The sequence below is a fragment of the Nuphar pumila genome, chromosome 3 (assembly GCF_984573655.1).
Source record: "Nuphar pumila chromosome 3, dmNupPumi1.hap1.1, whole genome shotgun sequence".
Lineage (NCBI taxonomy): Eukaryota > Viridiplantae > Streptophyta > Magnoliopsida > Nymphaeales > Nymphaeaceae > Nuphar > Nuphar pumila.
In genome coordinates this window covers 110927363-110949532 of record NC_143251.1, presented here as the reverse complement: position 1 = coordinate 110949532, position 22170 = coordinate 110927363, and the positions used below count along the sequence as shown (strand labels likewise).

General features: G+C 36.0%; 1 protein-coding gene across 1 annotated transcript; it reads right to left on the bottom strand.

Annotated features, from left to right (window-relative positions):
* Nucleotides 1-407: 407 nt before the first annotated feature.
* Nucleotides 408-21649, bottom strand: LOC149843291 (vacuolar cation/proton exchanger 2-like). The gene is made up of 12 exons (XM_090000873.1): nucleotides 21596-21649; nucleotides 21059-21307; nucleotides 20228-20295; nucleotides 20071-20099; nucleotides 9180-9376; nucleotides 8866-9078; nucleotides 8028-8162; nucleotides 5461-5577; nucleotides 5338-5391; nucleotides 1542-1658; nucleotides 684-808; nucleotides 408-501 (listed from the first exon to the last, which is right to left on the bottom strand). Exons 1-12 carry the CDS (start codon nucleotides 21647-21649, stop codon nucleotides 408-410), a joined length of 1452 nt encoding a protein of 483 aa, XP_089856999.1.
* Between the last annotated feature and the right edge of the window lie 521 nt (nucleotides 21650-22170).

Below are 22170 nucleotides of genomic sequence, written 5' to 3'. Positions count from 1 at the left end.
TGTTTCTTTCTTTAACATATATATTTTCTTGTTTTTTCCTTTTTTCCAAATTTTTATTTTCCGAGATTTCCCGAGTTTTTTCCTGATATTTATCGAAAAACTGTAATATCCTGAGATTTTTCCTCACCAAGATATAGCCAACACCAAATTTGTGATTATTGTTTTAAGGTGCTTAAATCTTTAGTCACACTATCTTAACCAAGGTGTCAGTTTTGAATCCCATCAGGGACTATTCCTAGATTGAATATAAAAAAAAGGGTGTGCTCTTAGATCTTTTATTTATTTCTAACCAGAGCAAGAAATCACGAGCATTAGCATCAGAAACATATTAAATGATAAACAAGAGGCTCACAGTACAAAATGCAGAAACTTACATATAGGAAATAGTGTAAATGCAAATAAATAGCTTATGGTTTCCAAATTTTCATAGAATACTTGCCGCGATGCTCCAGGGGTTCCACAAGCTTAACCAGCTCAATCAACTTCCATGAGACCTCGGACCTAAAAGTATTTCCCAAGACACGAGAACAGATGTTAAAAAGAAACATTATAAAAGGATACTGCAGACACATAGTAAAGAGTAGACCTTCAAACATCTGTATCACTGGAAGCATGAAAAAGTATTCCCAACATTTCAAGGATGATCTTTGTAAATTCTATATTGAGAGCATCATATTTATAACGGATGACTTAGCTTCTCCCAAAAGAACTCACCGGGAGTAGGATCAACATGAAAAAAGAAGCTTGCAGACACTATAAAATAGCTTAGGAGAAGCATCAATCCCTTGAAATAGTTAGATGTGCCCTCCTACAATAAAACAATGATAAATAAAAACCAACATAGCAAATAAATCATAGAGTAACTCAATATCAGGACCTAGAAATCATTTTATTTGTTGAAAGATTTAGAAACTATCAGTACACTGATTTAGTATACTGTGCATAGTCACGGAAGGTAAGAAATTGATTTTGATAGTTATCAAGAGCAAAAACGTAGAAACAGGTTGAGGATTGTGAACGCATGGTTGTCATATGTATGTGCATACACAAGAACCCGAACACACATGCACACACGCATACACAGTAAAATACTGCATATTTTTTCATGACCATTTCAATCAACAAAATTGTATGGGAGAACTGAAAACCAAGAGAATATAAATTCATCATTTATGAACATTGAATTCTTAGAAAAGCAGAAAGGATTATTCATGTATAGGGCTGCACTTGAGCCGAAATTGGGCTGGCTCAGCTCGACTCGTTAGGGAAAATATGTAAGATTTATACATATATGGAAACTGTATCTATATATAACTCTATCATCCAAGCTTAATTTGCTTCGAGCTTGTCCGAGCTTCCACTACTTGTTCAAGCTTGGCTCATTTATGTATCCGAGCCTAAACCCATGCTCAAGCTCGGCTCATTCACTTTCTTGAACCAGTTCGAGCCGAGCTTAAACGGGTTGAGCCTGAGCCAAGCTCGAGCTAGCTCGACTCGTTGTGCAGCCCTATTCATGTATACATTTGTGCAAAGTTCCAAACCTGAAGCATGAATGCGACCACTAAAACAGTCATAAAAAGTGTAGCAGTCTCAAACAGTTGGAAATTTAAGTCCATTGGCTGTCCCATGCACCACCCGATAACTACACAGAAAGGAATCTGCAAGAAAACTAACCATTTTAATAATGAAAACATATATCGATACACATAACAAATAAATCAAATAGGAATACCACAATTCTAGCTGGTCTACGTCCTTGACTAAAGTCAACTGCAAAAGAAACTTGAGAAATATCTTAAAGATCATGATGATTGGAAATGCACACTACAAATATGTTCAGGAGTTCCCAACATAAGTTCATAGAAGGAATTGCCTCTTGTAGGATCCGTTATATGGATGAAAACAATTATAGGTTGATTCAAAATTGATATCTAATGGACACCAATTATTTGCAACCATGTTCAATAGCTATAAAGTGGTGCTTGTTAGAGCACTGACATCAGGAAACATCCGGTACAAAGATATGTGCCTGCCTGATACTTAACATTTGCTTACATTTTTAAAACAATTAATTTGAATATGCATTTCTTTTATAACCGGGAAAATCACCTCACTCATTGGCAAGCTTATTGGTGTAAAAACCCCAGGTCCCCCTTCCCGCCAAGGAGTACACCCAACTTCAGCCTCGTAGCAAGGGCTTCTACTCATCTGGTAGGGATGACTGATGAAATTCACCAATGTGAAGGGATGTCACAAGTTCAAAACCCATGGGTGTGCATCCCTTGCTGTGAGGCAGAAGCTGGGTGTACTCCCTGGTGGGCAATGGGACTTGTAGTTTTTACACCAGCTTGTGAGTGAGTGAGGTGGTTTCCCCTGTTATCCAGAGAAAAGATTAAACACTTTTCCAAAAGGTCATATTGTAATGAGATATGCGAAAATACAAAAAACACAAGGCTTCTAAGGGCTTACAAGATCACAAACACAAAGTACACATGCACAAGTCTACTATGGGACTATGATACAGTGACACGACAGTTTGGCAACCGTACCTATGTCAACATGCATCAACACGGGTACCGAGCGTAGTGCGGGTATGCCACACTGTGCCAGGTCGGGTCTAATGCAGATCCAAACCTCAGGAAAAAAAGCAAAATTGTCCCCCTCCCAAAACCCTCCTCTCTCTCTCTACGACTTCAAGGTCACTTGAGAGAGAGAGAAAGAGGTAAACTAGAGGGATTGGGGGAGGGGGAAACGAGAGAGAGGGGTAAAACCAGAGAGGTTGGGGAAGGGGAAAACCAGAGGGGGGGGGCTGTTGTAAACCAGAAGGGTTTAGGGAGGGGGAAATGAGAGAGAGAGAGAGTCGGTGCCCTTCACACCCCCTTTTCCTCCTTAATGAAATTAAAATTTTCATTGAGACCCCTACCAATCTTCATATTCTTAAAAAAAAAATCTTTTTACTCCTTTTTGTATTCATAATATCATCTTCTTCCTCTTTTATTTAAAAATAACCAAAAAACTTTTATTTTAAAAAAAAAATCATTTTACCCCTTCTTCCTTTTCATTTTACCCCTACTTCCTCTTTTACATTTAAATTATTATTTTTTATTTTACTTAAAAATTATTGTTGGGAATGTGAAGAATGGTGCTCAAAATTTCTTTGTTGCCGAGTTTAGATACCGCCAACACTTCATCTCCTTCTTTAATTATACCAAGACGAGTTTCTTCTTGGCATACTTCGGCAACCACATCTTATAAAGAAAGAGGTTTAAATCTATGGAGAAGAGAAGATCTAACTTGTTCAAACTTGGTGCGAAGCCCATATAAGAATTGAAAAGCACTAAAAATCTTGGACACTCAAGTCTCCTTGCTAGGTCGTCCTAATTTCTTCTTGTAAGTAGTATTGTCTTGCAAGATCTTTTTTGAAGAGGGGGGGCAACACCTATTTATACACATACAAGAGAGAGAGAGAGACCACATGGAAGCTCCCAATATTGTCGTTGAGAGCTCCCAACAATCATATTTATGACCGTTGGGGAGCCCCCAATGACTCTATTGTCCATAGTTGGCAAACCCGGCGAGTCGACTCGAGAATCGCCCGAGTCTACCCAGATCGGATCCCAACCGGGTCATGATTCAGGATTGTCGATCTAACCCATTAAATACAAATTTTTATCATATATTTTATTATTTTAATGCATAATTCTTATATAAAGCCACTTGTTATGAAGAATCTAATATTGATAAATGAAAAAAGTTAATAATCAATGTATAATTATATGTTTTTGCAACTTATCTATTGACATATTAGCTTGAAGTGTAGTTATTTTCATGTCTTATTCATGTGCTTACACTATAAAATATAGAGTCCTGACTCATCCAAGTCACTGAGTCAACCCGCTGACTCAGTGACCCAGTAGGGGTCCGATTCGAGTCTGGGTCACGAGTTTGCCAACTATGCTATGGTCAAAAGACCATAGAGCCCATGCTCAAAAATAAAAATAAAAAGAAATAATAAAAATAAATAAAAAGGAAAAAGTGTTCCAAAAATGCCCCTATAGGACATTACCTATTACAAAATTGCATATGACAATATATATATATAAGTATATATACCCATATATACATTTTAACACATATATTCTGAAGTTTTCCACAAATATACTACCATCTATGTCTAAGCATTCCAGGAAAATGGGATGTTTGTTTGCCTAATGCAAGAAACATGTCAAGCACAGGCATTTGCTTTCATGTCTATGCAACAGCAACAAATAAATTCGTAATGCAAACAAATATTTTTGATGAGCGTATAAGTTGATAAAGCCACATAGATGGAAAATGAAAGTACAAATTGGTTCCAAATGTATAAAAATGAGATAATCCAAACTTAGCAAACAAGAAGTTTGAAATCCATGTGCAAGGCTTCTTTCCAAGAACATAACTTATGCTTTTGGTTCACTTGACATGATTAGCAAACAAGAAGTTTGAAATCCACGTGTAAGGCTTCTTTCCAAGAACATAGCTTATGGTTTTGGTTCACTTGACATGATTAGCAAACAAGAAGTTTGAAATCCATGTGCAAGGCTTCTTTCCAAGAACATAACTTATGCTTTTGGTTCACTTGACATGAATGTCAAGACTGCTCAAAATTCATTAATCTTGACATGGTTCCTTTTTATGGAAAGCTACATTAGATATTCACATATAATTGCCAGAATTTCTTTACTCCTGATAAGATAAATATGAAACAGATCACACCATGCAGTATCATTAGGCATTCAAAAATTCGGAGGATGATCCTATTACATCTTTTGTTATTTCCATCCAAGGCTCAATGAAAAAATACTCACTTTCTTGGTCGTAGATCAACTAGATGATAGGCTGAAACTTTCATGTCAATGGGAACATATTTGGTGCAAGCTTGTAAAATACTAAAGGCATTTAGCAGAGTTGGTTAATACACTGTAATCAGAAGCCTCAACCCAAGGTAAAAAAGAATGAAAGACAAAAAGAACAAAAGCAGAAAAACAAAACTGACATTGTGATTGGTTGATTAGGGTTATTCTAATCTAAACTCTAAATTGGTGATGCTATGTGCAATTTGACACCATTAGCTGAACCAAGGAAAGGAGGTTTAGCTATTTAACTACCATAGTTAGAAAATACTATTAGGTATGCAGGTCTAGCATGGAGTACCAAAATAAACAAATTTTAATTAACAGATCAGTTTATGATTTAATGACTCCATTAACAACAAAGAGAACCACTGGCATGAAAATATTGAATCACAGGAAAAAATGACTACTAGAAAGAAGGATGAGCCAAATATTGGATACTTACCACAAACATTGATATCTGTGTAGAAGATCCAATTGCAACTCCCAAAGAAATATCCTACATTTAAAAAAAGAATTTGCATAAGCCATACACCTCAAAAAAATTGGTAGAACCACATAAACTTACAAGTTTGTCTTTTATGGCAAACATAATGGCGCTTGTATGCTCTGCAGCATTCCCTACAATAGGCAGCAGGATAACACTAATAAAAGAGACTGGCATTTTCAATGTCTCAGAAGCTCCCTGATAAGTAATAAAAACATCAGTCTTAACATTTAGCTTTTCATATATCATGTGTCAAAAGATTCACTATAAAAGATCAGGATAAACTTTGTTGCCAAATGAAAATAAATAAAGCTTGTCCACTAGTGAGGAACACACGCCATTACAGTTACTGTTGATAGGAAGAAGCATAATCTGACTCTCTGTTACGTGGACGCTGATAATGGGTATGCATTGCCAAACATGGGTATGAAGTGTTGGACATGCTGAGACTTAAGATTAATAGTAACATGGACACAGACAAACACTGATCCACACGAAAAAAGCATCTTTAAATTGACTATAGATGACAGTAAATCACCAAGATGCTTGTAATTCAATACAAAAAGCAACCAACAATAACCCAAGAAAAGTATCAAGCCAAAGGAGAAAACGAAAAGGAAGTCTCAATCTTAAGATTAGAATCAAATAAGCACTATTATAGCATCCTTCTTAAAAAGGAGGCAAGCCTGATAATGTCAATATGTATATAGAAAGAGAAGGCATAAATAGAGGACTATAAAGGGACAACATGGCTGGGTAAAGCACCACTACAGTGACAGAAATGGAGAAGGGAGGGAGAGGCAGGAACGGAATTGTGACTTATAAAACTCCATGTCCAAAACATTCTCATGACATAGGGAAGGTTCAATGACACAAAGTATTGGACACAATCACACATGCCAAAATGTCCACAGTTGGACAAGAGTTAAAGTGTTCTTGTTTTGGACATTGTGTGGAACTTCTATTTTTTGCAGAACAAGCATGCTGAAGTATTGTCTAGCCATGCCACTCTCGATACTTGTCCAGCCAAGTCCAACACAGACACTTGAAGGCTTTGGAAGTGTCTGCAATGTAGCAACTTCCATTCTGCTTAAGAGGTTTCTGCTCCAAGAACCACAGAAAAGCTGACTGGCTCTTTGTCAATCTTTAACTCAAACTATTTATTGAAATTTTCTTTCATGAAATAACCTTTTTTGCTTTGACTAATGGGAGAATGTAGCGATATTTTAGTAAATAAACCTAACTTTTAGGCATGATCCAAAAATATGCCCAATGTTTTGCTTGATTCAGAAGGAATTGTGACCGTTGGCAGCTCCCAACGACTCCATGGGAGCCCCCTTTGTGGCTCTCCTTTTGAGGCCATGTGACCTCCCCCTTCTCTCATTTTATTTGTATAAATAGGGGTGAACCCCTTTGTATATTTTCATTCTTGAGTGCTCCCTCTCTTTCAATAAAGAGACATTTATATTTTGTGTTGTGTTGTCCCTTTGTGGACTTGGCTATTATCTCTTTTGTTTGTCCATTGGTGGACATTGTACGTGCTTATAGCACTCTTTGTATTTCTGCATATCTCCTTACAAGTGGCTGGTATGGTGTGAGAATCAGGCAGGAACCCTTCGATTTTCCATTTTTCCAACCATGGGATGCCAGGAAATGGAGAGGATGCAGTCCAACAAGGAAAACACCCTCCCAACTATTTCCTATCCACCCTATGAATGTGATGTTACTTGAAATAGGGTTCATTAGATTTCTAGTGATGGTGATGGTGATGATAATGATTGGGAATAATCAGTTAATAGCATAATTTTTTTGTTTTATGATGGAAGAATCATGCTTTCTAAAAAGTTAGATGTGTAAGTGACACTTCTGGAAAACTTAAGCTCGTTTTCAGCAAAAGCCCAACCTGGGTGCACTTTTCAGAAAAGTGTATGTGAAGTCCAAACATCTCAGCTCAACCGTGTGTTTATGGTCGGAGCAGGCAAGGGATCAATAACAAAAGGTTGAGGTGATTTCTGTGAAAGATAGCACATACACCTTAAAGGTGGCAAATCAAAATTGAACAAAATTGCATTATTTTTTATACCTGACTTTGTAGTCAGGCAATCTTTTTTACTTTTGAAATCTTAGGTCTTTAAAATCTAAATCCAGCTGAAATATCTACAAATATGTCATGTGTACTCAGCCAAAATAGATGTGCCTGAGCTCTTAAGAAATACAGATGAGCCACCTAAGCTTCTTGGACAAAACAAATTTAAGATTTCTTTAACCCAATTGCCTAGATAAGGTTTGAATCCCATACTAGGGGCAGACCCCCAACTTGGATTCAAAAGAAAAAATTTAGACAAGACAATAATTAGCTTTGATAACATAAGATAATTAATTTAAAGTATCTAGAGGATGCAATATACTTCGAAACTGATGAAATACTCATAAGAAATTCATGGGATATGTTCTTTAATTTCACAATAGAAGCAAAAATGAATTTGATTAACATGAAAAGGTGCCCATAATGCCATATGTGAAAATAGCTGGCTCTTAAATCTGGCCTATTCCAAGTTTCACAATTCACTGAAGAGTACCAATAGCACAATTGTGAAAAAATGCATCAGTGCCACCAAGAAAAGGAAACTTGTAGCAAGATGGATTACCTCTATGGCGTCAACAAGGTATCCTGAGAGGAAAGAAACCCAAACAGTCAAAATTCCGAGCCAAATGAGAGCTTCAGTTCGTGATATCTCTGGAACTTCTTCCTCATCCGATCCTCCTTCACTTTGACTTCCACCCTAAGATTTGCATAGTCACAAAAAACTTTTAAATCATAACAAACAAATCTAATATAAAAAAAACTTACATTTTTAAATGTTAATCATATAAATATAACAAACAGTGCAAGTGTCTTTTTCCACAAAGCTTGAGTGTGATAAGGCACTTGTATTCTATTTCTTTGAAAAAGGAGTAAGATTGAAATTTCTTCATATTATTGGTATGGTGAAAATGACTTCTAAAAGGGGTCTCTCTTCATAAACAGTAGCACATGGCTCTTGGTCCATTTATGGAAGAAGGTTTTAAAAGAGATTTCAAGCATCCACACCAGTTTTTAACTTTATCGAAGCAGATTTAGTTACAACTTTATGATCCATAAAAACAAGAATAACAGAATAACCACTAAAGCTTATTGTATACTGGATAGACAAATAACGTTCTAACAGTCCTTATGTGTTTCTAGATCTTTCACATAAAAAACATGTTTAACACTAAAAAGGGATAAGTTGCATAAATATAAATAATTTGGGCTTGACTCGTTATAGGATAACCTGGCCAACCACAAGGAGAATGCTTACATGGAGACGGGGAAATGTAATAAGCATGTAATTCAGTTTCAACATGAACCTGCTTGAATGGGTTCTATCAATAATGGAAAAGAAAGTTCAGAAAACCAAAGTTCTGCAGAAATGTGGAAGACAGATAAAAATGAATGATATTTACCTCATCGACAGGAACATAAAGATTCTTATGACTCTTGAGCTGAAAAACGAGATTGCAAGCATATGCCAAAAGCATAATGCAGCTACTAAACCTTGAAAGAGCCATCTCTGACTTCCCGAACTGCAACTCAGTGTGAGTAGAATGAAGAACTGCTGGGAAAAGTAGACCCATTACAGCCATCAGCAGCAATGCTGAGTTCACTAAAGCAGCTGCCTGATAGACAAGGAACATACACAAAATCATGGTAAAAATGTATGTGATAAAGGAAACCACATCAAAATTCAGGAGAAGATTCCAAAGGCTATATGATCCACCTTGTTAAAAACCTGATCCTTCTTAAAGTGAAATATCCCACCACAGAAGAAAGCACAGCCAAGCACCAGCAACATATTTGATAAGATAGATCCAAGTAGTGACTGTTGAACAACACGTACCATTCCATGTTCCAATGCATATATTGATATTATCATCTCTGTTGCATTGCCAAATGTGGCATTTAAAAGGCCACCAACTGACAATGTAGGTCCACAACCCAAAAGAGAGTACATGTTAAAATCATCAATTTATAAGCACAAATTAATTGATAAATAATTAGCTACAGGTAACTATGAAATTGTTTCCTTGTAAAACAGAATACAGTTCTTGTTTGCAGAAATAACTCTACATATTGGGACAAACAAGCCAATGTAGCAGTTGCTTTTCTATTTAAAAAGTAAAAGTTGCAAACCATATAGGTCTTATAGGAAAAAAGACATGGAAATAGGAAGCGACCTCTTAAAAGGAGCATCAAAAGGCAAAAACGGCAGTTATGAAACTGCAGTGATCAAATGACAACACAAATTGAATCCACATACATAGATCAAACCTATTACAAGTTGATCATGATGGTTTGCTAATTGAACAACATAAGATGATGTTTGGATAATTGGGGTTTGAATTTTTTATGATTAGTTGTGGTATTTTGGCAGCTCCCCTGTCAGATCTGGATCCTCTAGATAGGCAAGATGGAGGGAATCCCTCCCTTCTAGACCCACCCACTGTTAAATATTGAGATGTACCTATATATATATGGGTGTATGTGTATTATATATATATGTGTGTGTGTGTGTGTGTTATTTATAATGTAAAATACATTTTATTGTATTTATTTTCTTATTACTTTTGGGAACTAGTTGTTGAGCTAGCCGTTATGCTAGTTGTTTTCTATTTGTTCTCCCTTCTTTGTGTGTGTGTGTATATGGGTATCTTGCCCATTGTGATGTATGCTTGCTAAGAACATTATATTAATAAAAATAATAGTTTTTATGTGCTCTCCTATGGTACCCGAACACTCCATTTTACCCTATGTACCCGTGTCGACACATACACTCAGACATGCCATTTTACCCTCCGTACATACAAGTTTGTCTTCAATTTATAATTTATAATTATATTTTTAGTTTATAACTTCATATTTTCAGTATGTAATATATATTTTAGATATAGCATATATATTTATTTTATATTTAGTTTATTTTGTATTTATGTGATATTTAATATATATATTGTCGTGCCCCCGTACCCACACCAGCACCCTACATGAATTATTGATAAAAAAGGCATGGTGCATCAAAGATCTTGTCCTTGTACCCCAGAACAAAATGGAGTGTTAGAAAGGAAAAATAGACATATCCTGGAGACTACTAGAAATTTGTCATTTAACAGTAGAATGCCCAAGGAGTTCTGGGCAAAAGCTATGGGAGCTGCAGTCTATTTGACAAATCAGATGTTATTGAAGGTTATTGAACAATTCACTATATAGGAAGTTGTTTGGTAAGGAACCTAATTATGATTTGTTAAAGGTGTTTGGTAGTACTTGTTTTGTATTTGTTCCTCCCCAACTGAGAGATAAGTTGTCTCCCAAGTCAGTCAAATGTTTTATTGGATATCTTGAAGGGCAAAAAGGCTACATATGTGATCCTGTGAGCAAGAAGATTTGGACTTCTAGACATGTAAAATTCATGGAACACCAGCCATAATACAAGATTACTTATTAAGTTCAAAGTTTTGAGTCTACTTTTTCCTTCTTTGTACTCTTCTCAGAAGATGCAAAGTAGAATAAGGATAAGGAATGAATTACCTATAGTAGCAAACCATTAGGTGTCCCTTCTCAGTCCATTAGGGGCAGATTTATTTTTTTTATTTTCTTCTTTTTTCTTGTGATGTATGTTGTTTGTTGATGATATCGTTTTGATTGATGAGTCTAGAGCTGGGGTTAATGCTAAGTTAGAATTATGGAGACAGACATTGGAAGCTAGAGGTTTTAAGTTGAGTAAGAGTAAGACTGAATATATGGAATGTCGGTTTAGTAAGCAACGAAGTAGTGATGGGAGTGTAGTGAAGCTTGGTGAGCAAGAAATACCGGTGAATGATTATTTCAAATATTTGGGATCCATCATTCATAAGTATGGAGAAATTGATGGAGATGTAAATCATAGGATAAAGGTTGGGTGGATGAAATGGAAAAGTGCAACTGGAGTGCTGTGCGATCGTAGAATGCCATTGCGGTTGAAGGGAAAGTTTTATAGGACGACTATTAGACCCGCTTTACTATATGGTACGGAATGTTGGGCTGCCAAGAGACATCATATTCAAAAAATGAGTGTAGCTGAGATGCGGATGCTTAGATGGATGTGTGGAAATACAATAAAAGATAAGATTCGGAACGAGGAGATACGTAAGAAGGTAGGTGTTGCACCCATTGAAAATAAGATGCGAGAGAATCGTTTACGGTGGTTTGGACATATTCGGCGAAGGCCTAATGATGCTCCATTTAGAAGGTTGGAGAAATGGGAAAATATATTAGTTAAAAGAGGTCGGGGTAGGCCTAGGAAGACTTGGATGGAGATGATAGGAAAGGATATGAATGCTTTGAACCTCACCGAGGACATGGCATTGGATAGAAATGATTGGAGGAAAAGGATTCATGTGGAAGACCCAAAATGAATTTCTTTTTTGGTTCATATCGCTGACCCCAATTGTTTTGGGATGAAGGCGTAGTTGTTGTTGTTGTCTTCTTTTTTCTTGTACTCTTTTAATTTTTTTCCATGGGCCTTTTGGTCATTTGACCCCTATAGCTGTTGGGAGCTCCCCAACAACTATATTTCTAGTCATTGGGAGCTCCCAACAGCTAGAAGGGGCTCTCTTGGCCCTTGTATATCCCTTATAAAAAGGGACCACTTGTCCCTCTTGTTAATGTTTTTTGCTTAAGCATTTAATATAAAATATTTTTTATATTTGTGCCTTCTTGCTCTCTTGCTCTTTGTGAGTGAATTGTGTTAGTCTTTGTGGCTTATTGTATTTAGCCCATTAAAGGCTTTTTAAGTTTGTGCACTCTTTATAGCCCTTTAGTGGCATTGTATTTGTGCACATTTGGTTTCATTACCTAGTATCAGAGCCCCTTGGTGTTCTCACCCTTGAGCCTTATTGATCGTGCTTTTCAAAGTGTTCGAAGTTCTTGTGGAGGTCGTATTGGTGGAGATTGATCATTCTTTCTCATTTCTTCTTCTCCTTCCATTTTCTTTGTCATAGCCGAGAAAGATGCAAAGATTGATTTTAGGCACCATGAAAAATCATCTCAAAGGTAAAAAAAACTTTGGGCTTATGTGGGTGGCACCGTACCCGAGCCTCAACTAAAACTTACGAGGGAGATCAAGAAAAGGCTCTTAATGAAGAAGAAAAAGAACAAGCTATTCAAGAATACCAATCAAAGGTAGAAGATTGAGAAAGTGAGCATGCCAAAATATTAGCATGGTTCATAAGCAATGTTGAGCTCAAAATTTGTACCAACCTTGCAAAATTTAGAAAAGCCATTGAGGCTTGGATTTTCATAAAGAGTATGTACACCCAAAAGAGATCTTGCTAGGCAATACTTTTTGCAAAAAAAAGTGAGATTTACCAAACAAGGGGATATGAATGTGCGTGATTATTTTAGCACACTATTTCCCTTATGGGATGAACTTGCTCTCCTTGAGTCACAATGGAAACGAGAGGCTATTGAATTAAGACAATGCCAAATAGAGAAGGAACATTTCTTTTAATTCCTTCATGGTCTTCGCCCAGAATTTAAGCAAGTTCAAGCATTTCTACTTCATAGTATATCCCCACCTCCTCTAAATGAAGTTCTTGCCGAACTATGTCAAGAAGAGACTCATTTGTTCATGACCAAGGAAGTTGATGAAGTTCATACCGTTTCAAGATCGGAAAATAACTTGAAGACATATAAATATCAAACCCGATTGTCCCAAGCTTAAAAGAAAGGTGGCTTCCATTGGAGAAAAGTCATCCAAAGCAAATGAAGAGTCAAAGAGAGATGGAGACATTAAAGAATCTATTGCTCAATTAACAGAAACTCTCCAACAATTCATGAAGAACAACTCCTCTAACCCATCAACTTTCGGTACAACGGTCTCATCACCTACTGGAATGTCCTCTTGGATCCTTGACTCGGGTGCTTCGTTCCACATGACTCTAAATGCCTTCCTTCTACCAAAACAAAGCACCAACTCTTTTAAATCTTTTGTTTTTATCGTCGATGGTACATCCTTAGATGTCAAAGGCATAGGAAACTTAAATAAAGTCTTGAGCAAATCAAAAGAATTTAATGCTCCCAAATGTTTTTGGGCCGAAGCCACACTTACCGCTATATATCTTATTAATAGAATGCCTTCTTCTCTCAAAAATATTTCTCCTTTTGAAAAATTGTTTAAAATATCTCCAGATTTCAAAAGATTAAGAGTTTTCGGTTGCAAATGTTTTGTTCTTTTCTAAAGAAATGATAAACCAAGGTTATTTCAAAATGTTATTTGTGTCGCTTTCCCGAAACCCATTTCGAAAGCGCAAAAGCACGGGAAAGAGCACCTTTAAAATGTTTAAGGGAATAGTGAATCCCTAAATTGGGAATCGTGTTTTCTGGTATTTTTTGGCTTGGACATTTTTACCCTTTATTAACTATTTTTACCAAAAAAGTAAAAGAAATCAAGTTTTTTTAAAAAGGTAAAATTGTCATTTTCAAAAATTTATGAAAAAATCCCCAAATTGAGTAGGGTTTTCTTTCATTCATAAATCATCTCTCTCTCTCTCTCTCTGGCCACCTCCACCGATGTTCGACGAGCTCCACCGACCTCTGGCGATGGGTGTCCTCAAGTATGCCTTCTCTCTCGCTCTAACCCTCTCCATCTCTCGCTCTCTCTCACTTTGACTCTGTCTCCCTCTTTCTTGCTCTCTCTCTCTCTCTCTCTCTCTCTCTCTCTCTCTCTCTCTCTCTCTCTCTCTCTCTCTCTCTCTTTGACTCTCACTCCCTCTCTCTTTGTCTCTCTTATTTTGTAATAGTGATTTTTTTAGGGATAGTCATGGTGATAATTTACATGTAGTGTCCGCTTCTCTTCTCAATGTTTCTTGAACCCTAGAATGTGTGGAGCATTGCCATGTGACTGCTTGTAGAATCTATAAGGCCAAATTGTTGTATTCTCATGCATGCAAAGTTTGAAGACTCTGAACACAATCAGTCTGCTTCAGATATAAAGGCTAGTATCTATATTATTTCCCAAGTTGTTGATGAATGCTTTGTTTTATGATCTGTCTTTTCCTAATTCATCTTTCATATATCCTTGAAATGAATCATTTGAAAGGCAGAACAACAATAGGAAGCTACCTTATCAGAAAGGGAGACTAAAAAATTGCAAAATCAAGGAATTAGGTGCATTCATGGAATTGAAAAAGAAATTTTGATCATTATCATAGAATTTTGGTTATTATTATTTTTATTAATGTAAGTGCGGAAACAAAATAAAAAACGAGCAGGAGTTGGGCATCTTTGATAGCATTTTCAATATGTTGGAGATACGTGTATTGTTTCTTAAATACTTGCAACAGGATGCATCTGTTAAATGGTTGCACTTGCATATATGATTCAGTTTTGACATTAATAGATTAGCTTTAATGTTATCTACTCATGTTTTATTTTGTCAATGATAACATAAATCCTATATTTTGGTAAATTAGGAAAAATATAATTGCATCTTTGCTTTCCTTTCAATTTCTATTTGCTTCTCACTCTAATCCAAGTCACTTCCCTCTTTGTTTCCCCTTCGAATCCTGGTTCGATTCCAAGGTCGCTTCTGATTCACTTCCGAGATAATTCTCGGTTCGCTTCTAAGTCATTTTGCGCTTCCCACTTACTAAAATTTTAGAAGTGCCTTGCTTTCTGCTTCTGCTTCCTGAATCGCTTCCCACTCTCGCTTTCTTGCTGACAACTCTGTGATAAATTATCACCAAAATCTCTTTAATATGCTTTTATAGGGCATGATGAAAATAAAAAAGGATATAGATGTTATGATTTTAAAAATAAACTATATATTTCAAGAAATGTGACTTTCTTAAATATCAGAATGGATTTGAACAAAGTGAACCTGAGGAAGTGGATTACTCTTTTATTTTTTATTTATTGCCTAGAAATAATACTGAAGTTTCAATTAATTATAATAATATTGAATGTGATAATGAGATGATTTCTCTTGATATTGATAGGGATAACTTTCTTTATGAAAACTCCAATGGGGTTTGTGTGTATACCCAGCGTGGAGGGGAATGACATCAAAGTGTTTTTAAAAATTATTCACAAGATCTACCATTAGAAGAACATCTAGTAGAATCATTAACTAGAAAAACTCAAAGGATTTCTAGGCCTTCTCAAAAGTTTGTGTCCTACGAATCATTTTCCCCAAGATATAGGGCTTGCTTGATAATAATACATGCTTATCATGAACCTTCCAATTTTCATGAAGCTAAACATTTGCATTGGATAGATGCCATGAAATTAGAATTAGAGGATCTTCACAAAGCCAACACATGGGATGTTGTAAGTTTACCCTTAGGAAAAAACCTATTGATTGTAGATGGGTTTTTAAAGTCAAAACCAAAAGTGATGGCTCATTAGAAAGATATAAAGCTAAATTAGTTGCTAAGGAGTATTCGCAAGAGTATGATATTAACTATGAAGAAACTTTTGTCCTTGTTGTTAGGATGACTAGTGTTAAGACATTAATTTCCTTAGCATCCATCAAACAGTGGCCTATTTATCAGTTAAGATGTCAAAAATACATTTCTAAATGGTGATTTTTGTGAAGAAGTTTACATGGATCCTCCACCGAGGTTTAACATTGAAAAGGAAAAAGTTCTTAAACTTAAAAAGGCTTTGTATGGTCTTAAATAAGCTCCAAAGGCTTAGTGTGACCGATTTAGTAGAATTGTTATTGATAGTGGCTTTATTTCTTGTTATACTGACACAACTCTCTTTATTAAAAATGCAGGAAACAGTATAATTATTTTGCTATTATATGTTGATGATATGATTATCACTGGAAGTGATAAAAAAGGCATTGAAACAATTAAAAATATTTTTAAAAGAAATTTTGATATGTCTGACCTTGGTTTTCTAAGGTATTTTCTAGGTATTGAAGTTGTATATTCCCCTAGAGGGCATGTGCTCTTCCAGATGAAGTTTGCATCATATATAATTGTTAAATCTGGTCTAACTGATAAAAAGAAAGTGGATACTTCAGAAGTGATCAACGCAAAGATGAGGGTCAATGATGGAACCCCGTTAGAAGATCATACTCTTTATCATCAGTTGATTGTGTGCTTAGGTATTTATCTATCACCAGACCAAATACATCATATGTGATTCACAGTGAAAGTCAATTTCAGCACGCACCTACTACTATTCACATGGCAGCAGTCATGCGTAATGCTAGATATCTGGACACAATGACAAAAGGGTTTTTTTATCTTCTTTGTCTCCTAGTTTAATTGTTTATACTGACTTTGATTGGGGTAAAATCCAAATGATTGTATTTCTACTATAGGATATTGTGTTTTTCTTAGTGATTCGTTGATATCATGGACATGTAAGAAACAATAAAAGGTGTCATTGTCTTCCATTTAAGTTGAATTTAGGGTGATGACTGAAATTGTTTAGTTAAGAAGTCTACTCAACGATATGGGTGTTATCATCTCCACTCCTTCGAATATGTGTTATGATAACAAGAGTGTAATATATATTGCTAGCAACTGCATCTTTCATGTACAGACAAAGCATATCGAGATGGATTGTCATTATGTTCACGACAAATTTCTAAAGGGCACTATTGAACTTCTTTATGTTATGTTGGAGTATGAACTTGTGGATTTCTTCACCAAAGCATTGTTGTCTCTTCATTTCTCCTTCCTTCTAGGCAAACTTTTGATGATTTCACAGTCACTTTGAGGAGGGGTGTTAATATATATATATATATATATATATATATATATATATATATATATATATACACACACACTATGTTTTTATGCATTATAATAGGTAATGCCCTCTAGGGGCATTTTGATCATTTTATAATAGATTATGTCCATTAGGGACATATTTATCTTTTTTTCTATATTTTCTTTTTATTTTTTGCCATGGGTCTTTTGGTCATTTGACCCCTATAGCCATTGGGAGCTCCAAACAACTAGACAAGGCTCTCTTGGCCCTTGTATCTCTCCTATAAAAAGGGACCTCTTGTCCCTCTCTTGTTAATGTTTTTTGCTTAAACATTTCATATAAAATATTTTTTATATTTGTGCTTTCTTGCTCTTTGTGAGTGAATTGTGTTAGCCTTTGTGGCTTATTGTATTTATCCCATTAGAGGCTTTTTATCTATGTCACATGGGTGTGGGTGCGGGTGCGACACGGGTGCGGCGCAATTTCAAAATTTTTGGACACGGGGATATATATATATATATATATATATATATATATATATATATATATATAATTCTAGTAAACAATTAAAATTAAGGTAAACACATCTATGGGCCATGGTTAAAGGAAAAAAACTTTAAACTATGACCTTGTGAAATGGTCCATAATCTATATTGGTCCAATTTTTGAAATGACCCCTTTACTATAGCATTCACATCTGTTCAGTTTTGACATTCAATTATTCAAATGTTTAAACTTTATACGTTAAGTCTGTGCAATGCAGTCTGTGACTGTGCAGACTGTGCACAGTCACAGACTGTGTGCAGTGACTGTGCAGTTGCATGACTGTGCAACTGCATTGCACAGTCTGGTTATATATTAAAAGAAAAGATATATAAAAATTGATTTTTTTTGTTTTTTGTCTTAAAAATGGATATTTTTGGACTCGGTCAAAGTTGACCGAGACCAAAATGTGGACGGACTCGGCCTCAACTCGTTGACCGAGTCTGACTCGGCGTTGACCGAGTCCGGGCCGAGTCCGTGTCCGCACCCGTGTCGGGGCGTGTCGACTCGGGTGCGGCACCTCCCTAGCCGAGTCCGTGTGACATAGCTTTTTATGTTTGTGCACTCTTTGTAGCCCTTTAGTGGCATTGTATTTGTGCACATTTGGTTTCATTACAATTGGCTAGCACCTTTTGTGTGATGGCTACTCTATAAATATGGGATCTCTCCCATATTGTGACTATGATTTTCTTAAGAATTGTTAGTAATAAAATTATTATTTTATTGCGTTCTCTTGTGCTTGCCCATTAGTGGCTATTGTGAGTGGGTTTTGAACTTCTGTACTTGCTCTCTAGTGGTTTGTGTATTGTCCCTTCATGGACTAGTGCTTGTGCATACTCTTTTGCTTCTTGATTGCCCTTAGTAGCTTTATCTTTGTACTCTTCCTTGTTTTATTACATTATGGACCACCCATTACCAAAAGCAGTACAAAATTAAGAGGAAACAAGGGGGATGGAATAATAGTGTGGTTCTATTTTAACAATATCTTATCTTTTGTTGTACAACATTATTCATGATAATTTTAATTATTCACAGGTAGCTCTAATCAAGTCCACTCATTGCAATTAGCACAACCTTTATCAATGAACAATCACCACATGTAGCATTGAATATTGTATTCTTAATTCTCTGTGGTATAATTAAGATCTATATGTAGCCATCATAAAGACAAAAGATGAAGCATATGAGTTAGAGTGAGGTGTGTGACTAGTTCTCAAAATATATTTAAAGCTTTTATGTTCTTTGGACTTAGTGAGGCTTGAAATTCATCTCTCAATGTGTAAAAGTATTTATTGCATGGTTGGCATTCTCAGGACTCAGTCTTCAGTCTTGCTTGTCTCGGTGACTCGGGCGAATCAACTTGATGCCTCATACGAGTCAAGATTTTTTATTTAATTTATTAAAAATAACTAATAAATATATATTTCATACATATAAAAAGCTTTTTCAAATTTTATATTCACTTTTATATATATATATATAAGCACATCTAAACTTCAAACTTTTAGTTTTAAAGTATCTCTTTAATAGAAAAAAAAAGGAAATGAAAAAGCAACTTGAATTTAAATAGGTCAATAAAGACAGAATGCCTAATTGGATGTAATGGTCTTAATAGATGGGGTGTGTAAAATTATTAAAAAAAAGACTTTCTAATTGAACTTAATAAAAAAGTAAAACTACTTAAAATATCGTGAAATGCATGCAATAAAAAAGGTAAAGTCATTAAAGAAGCCATGCTCTATTGGGTGTGAGCACCGGTGCCTAAATTTCTTAAAAGGAATGGATTGATTAAACTTAATTAAGAAAGTAACTCTTCCTAAAAAGATGAAAACTGCATGCAATGAAAAAAGAAAGTCATTAAAAGTGAGTGTTTAATTGGGTGTAAGGGACGGTGCCTAATTAAACTTCTTAAATGCGTTTAATTAGCCGATTTTAAAAAAAGTAAATGAGACTTGGCTGAGTCCCAACAAAACCCAGCTGACTCGTCCAATTCTCTGCTGACTCAACCGAGTCAAAGCATTGTCTCAGCCAAGTGTAACCCAAAATGAGTTTTACTGAATTTTTGACTTGGTTAAAGGGCGATACGAGACAACTAGGCCAGGTCACGAGTTGACTCGCCGAGTTTGCCAACCATGATTTATTGTCTCCATCTGCCCATTCTCTGGGTTGAATAAGATATCTGAACTTGTTAGAATTGCAATATTTTAACCATGGGATCTCGCCTTCAAATCCCATCCGGAGCTTTCCCGCAGATTGACTATCAACAAAGAAAGTGTCCATTATCCTAAAAATGTTGAAAATAAAACCCAGATCTTAAAAAAAATATCAAATTATCCAACATTGATATATCAAATAAGATGTACCTGTGGGTCCAGTGAAGAATGCAAGTTGCCTGCATTAAAGAATCATTCTTACAAATTAGACAGCATAATTGTTTGATAAGAAACCAGTCTGAATAAGTTCAATGAAATTATTTATGCAATTGCAAAGGAAATTCCATAAGCACTTAAAACTTCTTACTCTGTAGCATAACCCAAACGCTCAGCCAAAGGAATTATACCTAACAAACTAAAAAAGAAGACCCATCCCTGTAGCATCAGAATGCTTACTTTAGTCAGTTGCATGAGAAAGAGATGCTTAGGAAGAATTAGAAAAAAAGAATAAATAAATAGATATCAAGGATTCATAAAGAAATAAAAGGATCCCACATAATAGATAAAAAGCTGAAAAAGATACCCAAGACCAAGCAAGGATTTGATTCTGTCCAAGGTTTTGTTTAAAAAAAAAGATTCCCCTTAACCAATCATACTGAAATTTGGATTTGTTCTACCATAAAAAGCAAGTATTACTCAAAGTTCAAGAATTAGGAAACATAATAACATAAACAACAATAACAATGATGATGATCATGACTAGGGGTGGCAAAACCTGACACGACCCGCCAACCCGCCTCTTAGGCGGGTTCGGGTAGGGCAAAAACGAACCTGTTTAATAAATGGGTCGACCCGCCTAACCCGCTTATTAAACGGGTCGGGTTCGTGTTAGGAGTATGCCAACCCGGCTGACCCGTTTAATAAACGGGTTAGGCGGGCGGGTCAACCCGCCAACCCGACCCGCTAACCTGCCAACCCGTTTACCCGACCCAACTAGTTTATTAAGTGGGTTGGCAGGTCGTGTCGGGTTACCCGTTTAATAAACAGGTCGGGTTCGTGTTTGCCACAGCCGACCCGTTTAATAAACGGGTCGGGTTCGGGTTGAGGTATGCTGACCCGCCAACCCGACCCGATTGCCACCCCTAATCATGACAATGATGCCAACAATAAGAACAGTAATAGAAAGAAATCGACCTACATTGTGTTCGGTTAAGTCATGGACCAAGACCGCAATTGGGCCAAAAAGCAAGAGTATGTTGAGTTTTGACTGAAATATCACAATACGTATGCTATTGAATAGTCCATTGCTCGTTTGCCCGTGTGTGGCACTTGAAAATGATCCACTATGACCTGTATCTAAATCATGTGTCTTTCTAGAAACTGCTGCAGGGCTAACAAGGCTCTCATCTTCAAACTCAAGGTCTGATCTGTCATCTAATGGACCCATCTACATCATCAAAAAGTATGATAAACCATCAACAAATATCAGCTTTAAAAAAACAACGATAACAAGTAATAATAATCACAATAGTAATAAAATTCAACTCAAATATTCATGTGCTAAAGTGCAACTGTGGACAGTGCTATGGCTCAAAATCTCACCTCAAGGATGATATATTCTAGGGTTGCATTGTAATGATGACACAGAAGAATTTGCTACATTACTTCTTAGGACAAGTTGCTTATCATGTTTTAATTCAAAAGAGAGAAAAAAAGATCTCACAGAGTAACTCACTTCTATATGAGGAAGACCTACAACCATTTGGGGCTTGTCATTAAGCTGGGCCATCTGCTCTGCCAGAATTGTAAGCAACCCATTCCAAGCAGTGCAACCTCATTGCAACTGTGCATTAATTTTCCCAAATCAGGACAAACAAAGATACAAAATAACAAAATTTGTTGTTTGATGAAGCAAATGAAATTGGCGTCATTTAATAAATACTACAAACTTTCCCCAGCACAAAAACACCTGAAAAACATATGAACTGTAAACATTGACGTTGTTACACTCATACGCATGAAAAACAGTCATTTTAAGCCAAATGAACTTCCAATCAGCATGTCCTTTCAATTTCTCCCTGTTGCGCACAATGAAAACACCATTTTCATAAACAAATCTTTTTGTTTTGAGTTTTCAAAAATCCAATGATGAAGACGGTTTTTTTTTCATAAGAAGATCCACGTATTTCAACCATTCGACGTAGAAGTCATGAAAAGAAACCCTTTTGCTATGGCCACAATAAACAATCACAAAGGAAGCATAAAGCAGCCACCCACTGCGCTCAGCATTATAATAGAAAAAAAAAGATG